The sequence below is a fragment of the Cyprinodon variegatus genome, unplaced genomic scaffold, assembly GCF_000732505.1.
Source record: "Cyprinodon variegatus isolate N-32 unplaced genomic scaffold, C_variegatus-1.0 Scaffold1369, whole genome shotgun sequence".
In the NCBI taxonomy this organism is placed as follows: domain Eukaryota; kingdom Metazoa; phylum Chordata; class Actinopteri; order Cyprinodontiformes; family Cyprinodontidae; genus Cyprinodon; species Cyprinodon variegatus.
Window position 1 is genome coordinate 151,005 of NW_015151822.1, and position 3,704 is coordinate 154,708.

A 3,704-nucleotide genomic window follows, 5' to 3' on the forward strand; every position below is an offset into this window, starting at 1 on the left:
ACTTTTTTTGGAAAAACTTGTAACATGCCCAATCTCTTTCCCTCGTACTCTTTGTCCACAAAGCAATTTTCCGCTTGAAGGCATAGACTTTGAGAAAGAAAATGCTGTTTTCCTCTGAAAGTGAGATGTTCAGCTGGTTCAGCAGAGACAAAATGTAACAGAGGTTGGCAAGCTTAAAATATCACTTTGAGTTAGCATAGTAATATTTAAGGGAGATATTTTCTATGTAAGAAAATACCTTATTTCTCATTTCACATAAATCCTTTATGACCTGTCCTTTTGGAATCTCACCTCGCTGTGATAGAGCAGTTGGACATGATGTGGTCAGGTTACATCCACAGAACATCATACTGGTGAAGATATAACCCAGTATGATGTTTTTTTTTAAGTTCTAGTCTGTGCAATGTATTTATCTAGGTCAGTTGATTTCAATTGTTTTAGAACACAACAGCCAAATATATATTCATAACTTTAGAAGATGTATTTTGAAGGAAATGAAAACCTATAGTGGCACTATGACACAATATTGTTGAGAAAAAAATGAGTTTATTTTGAGGTTGTTTTTTTCGCCTCATTGTGGCAGTAAGCCCTGTTTGTTGGAAAATTCTACGGTAACCAATCAGATGCATCTTACAGTCTAGGTCACCACACCTCCGTAAGTTACTTAAGCAAAAAATGTCCTTATGAGCTCAGTATCAAAATGACTCTGCTGTGGTTTATACCATTTCTTCTTCATCAAGGATGTAAGTTGATTTGAAAAAAATGATCATCCTTTGCTTGCTTTACCTCTGATCTGTAATTTACAATTTTAAATTATCTTTGTCATCTTTTTAAATCTTTTTGCTTTTTATTTATTGCAGATACTTTAGTTCCTGTCATCACAGTTCAGCTTGGGGATCCTATATCTTTGACTTGCCTTTTAACTGGAAAGGTTCAGGTTCACTGGTACAAGCAGAGTGCAGGAACTACCCTAAAATTAATTGCAAGGGTATATCAAAGTAAGAATCCCATCTATGGACAGGGATTTTCAGCCTCAAGATTTGAAATTACATATAATGAAAACAAAAGCGAGTTGATAATTTTGTCAACAGTTGAACAAGATGAGGGGATGTATCACTGCGCTCATATAGATTGGACTCAATCTTCTTGGACTGGGACTTATTTGACATTGAGAGGTAGATCTTGGATATTTTCCGTACCTAAAATTTGCCATTGGTTAAAATTAGCAACAAAGATTTTGGTATTAAAATGTCTAAAGTGGCTCTGAATTTCTTAGTTGCACCTTGTTTCCTTGACAGTTTAGCACATTAAAATAGTTACAATTCTTGTTGGAAAGTTTGTATAAAATACTACTTATCATGGTCTAATACAGTTATTGTACATTCATTTGAAAATATTAAAACATGGGGAACAATTTTTTTTTTTTAAATAATCTTTTAATGAAGGTGTCTGTGCAGACTCAAAACGGACAGCTCACATTGGGTATAAAATAAACGGTGAGCAATACTTTGCCAAATTGTGCTTTTTTAGAATCCAAAAGTTTATTCTTAGTTTAATATTGAAATGTTTTGCAATATAACCTAATATTCAAAATATCTAAATAAAATTGTGCTAAAAAAAATATATCCGTTGGATATCCTTAACGAAAGTCAACAATTTTAAAGATCATATTCCATAAACATGGCATTAATTTTTAACAAATTCTCCCCAGAGTTCTTTGAATTATATCGAAAAAGAAAATTCACATTTTACGCACATTTATACATGGATACAGCATCAAAGTAAAAACTATTTAAATAAATAGATTTTACAAAGTCATAGGCTAAAAACTTTTTATTTGAATGAATGCAACTCTTCACATGCAGCTGAATGTGTTACATTATTAACAATGAATGAGAATGATACAGAATTATATAATAGATAAAACTCAAAATAATAAGGTCTGGTACTGTATATTTGAAAACAACCTATTTTCATTAAAATACAACTCTAAACTTAAAATAATCTGTAAAAGCCCATTGTTCAAATTAGGAAATTATTAATGTTTCTTTCTATTTATTTTTCTATTGTTTAATGAAATAAAAAATCCTTGAAGGAATAATTTCCTAAATATGCAAAGTGTATGAACTTTGTGAACAATTTTGATCTAACTGTAGAAGCAAGGTTTTACATCCATGTTTGTAAAGTGTTAAATTCACCTTTTAAAAAGTAGGTAAATTCTAAAACTTTCCTCAGTTTAGAAGAAAAAAAAAAAAATCCAAAATATTTTCACATTATATCAACACCTCTTGTCTAGCTGGTTTGTTTTTTCTTCATAGGAAACTCTCACAAGACATCAACCTACACTGTTGTTCAGGAGAAATCCGGTTCTGATCCCACCGGTCCAACAAACGTAGAGACTCTGCAGTGTTCAGTCCTGTCTTACTCTGAAAACAGAACCTGTTCAGGAGAACCTAGTGTGTTCTGGTTCAGAACCAGATCAGACACATCCTATCCAGACATCATGTACATCGATGAAAAAAGAAATCAAAATTGTGAAAAGCCATCAGATAATCAGAAGAAATGTGGTTACAACTTCTCTAAGAAAGTCAGCTCCTCTGAAGCAGACACCTATTATTGTGCTGTGGCTACATGTGGAGAGATAATATTTGGAAATGGAACCAAAGTGGCGAAGAGCAATCAAGGTATTGTGCATCATTATTATTTATGCTATTATAGAAAAAAAACATGTTTTTCTGATATGCTTTACTTTTTAAAATTTTAGACAAAACAAGTGGTGAAAGGACTGTGTGGCTGATCATTTTAATCAGCTTGGCCATTTCTGTAATCTTCAATATTATTTCTATTTTTTACTGTACTCGAAGATCAGTCTGTATCCAATGTAAAGGTAGGTATATTTTATTTTAATTTGATTTCTTACATTAAAAGTTAATTGTATCAGGTGAATTACAGATACAGACACATGTTTTGGATAAAGTTTTAAGTGATAATATGAGTCGGTCTTCAGATGTTTGTTCTGTCTTCATAGAAAGTTTATCTTCTCAACCAAATCACAGGAACTTAAGACAACCAATAGCTGAGGTGAAAAAAAAAACAAAAAACAAAACATTACTTCAACTTTTTGACTGTAATAATAACCAACAGTATCGGCAAATTTTAAATTTGTAAATTTTTTTCCACAGAGCGAAAATAGGCAGGATCTAGATTATGCTGCGTTGCATTTCTCTGGAGGGAAGGAGCAAAACGGAAAGAAGAAAAGGCAGCTGAAGACGGAAGAAAGCATATATTCACAAGTGATATTCAATAGTGATAGTTAACATAGGAATATGATTGACAAGTCAAGTGACAGATGCCAGTATCATAAACTCTAGACCTATGCTGAACTCTGACATTCTGAATTATCGCAAAAAAATGTTAAATATTTTGAGTTTTATTTTAAATTAATGACAACAATGAAGTTTTGGTAATTGTAATTGTAGTAAGGTTTGCTGTTTTATTAGGATAGTATTGGTAGAAGGAAATATCTTTCTTGGAAATTAATATTCACAGAGCTTAAAAAAAAGTTGTTTCTGTTTCATAACAATTTTATAATCTCTTAATGAACATAAGCATGACTGAAAATACAAAAAAAATATATGTAATCTTGTTTATGTATAAATAATAATAAATAGTAATTTATGCTTGTATAATGGTTTTGTTAAATA

At 31.3% G+C, this 3,704-nt stretch overlaps 1 protein-coding gene across 1 annotated transcript; it reads left to right on the forward strand.

The window, feature by feature from the left end:
* The first annotated feature begins 700 nt into the window (after positions 1–700).
* On the forward strand, positions 701–3,494 carry LOC107103059. Its single transcript, XM_015402576.1, has 6 exons — positions 701–743; positions 861–1,175; positions 2,319–2,684; positions 2,765–2,887; positions 3,029–3,081; positions 3,183–3,494. The coding sequence occupies exons 1-6, from the start codon at positions 701–703 to the stop codon at positions 3,315–3,317; spliced, it is 1,035 nt and encodes a 344-aa protein (XP_015258062.1). The 3' UTR covers positions 3,318–3,494.
* Positions 3,495–3,704: the final 210 nt, after the last annotated feature.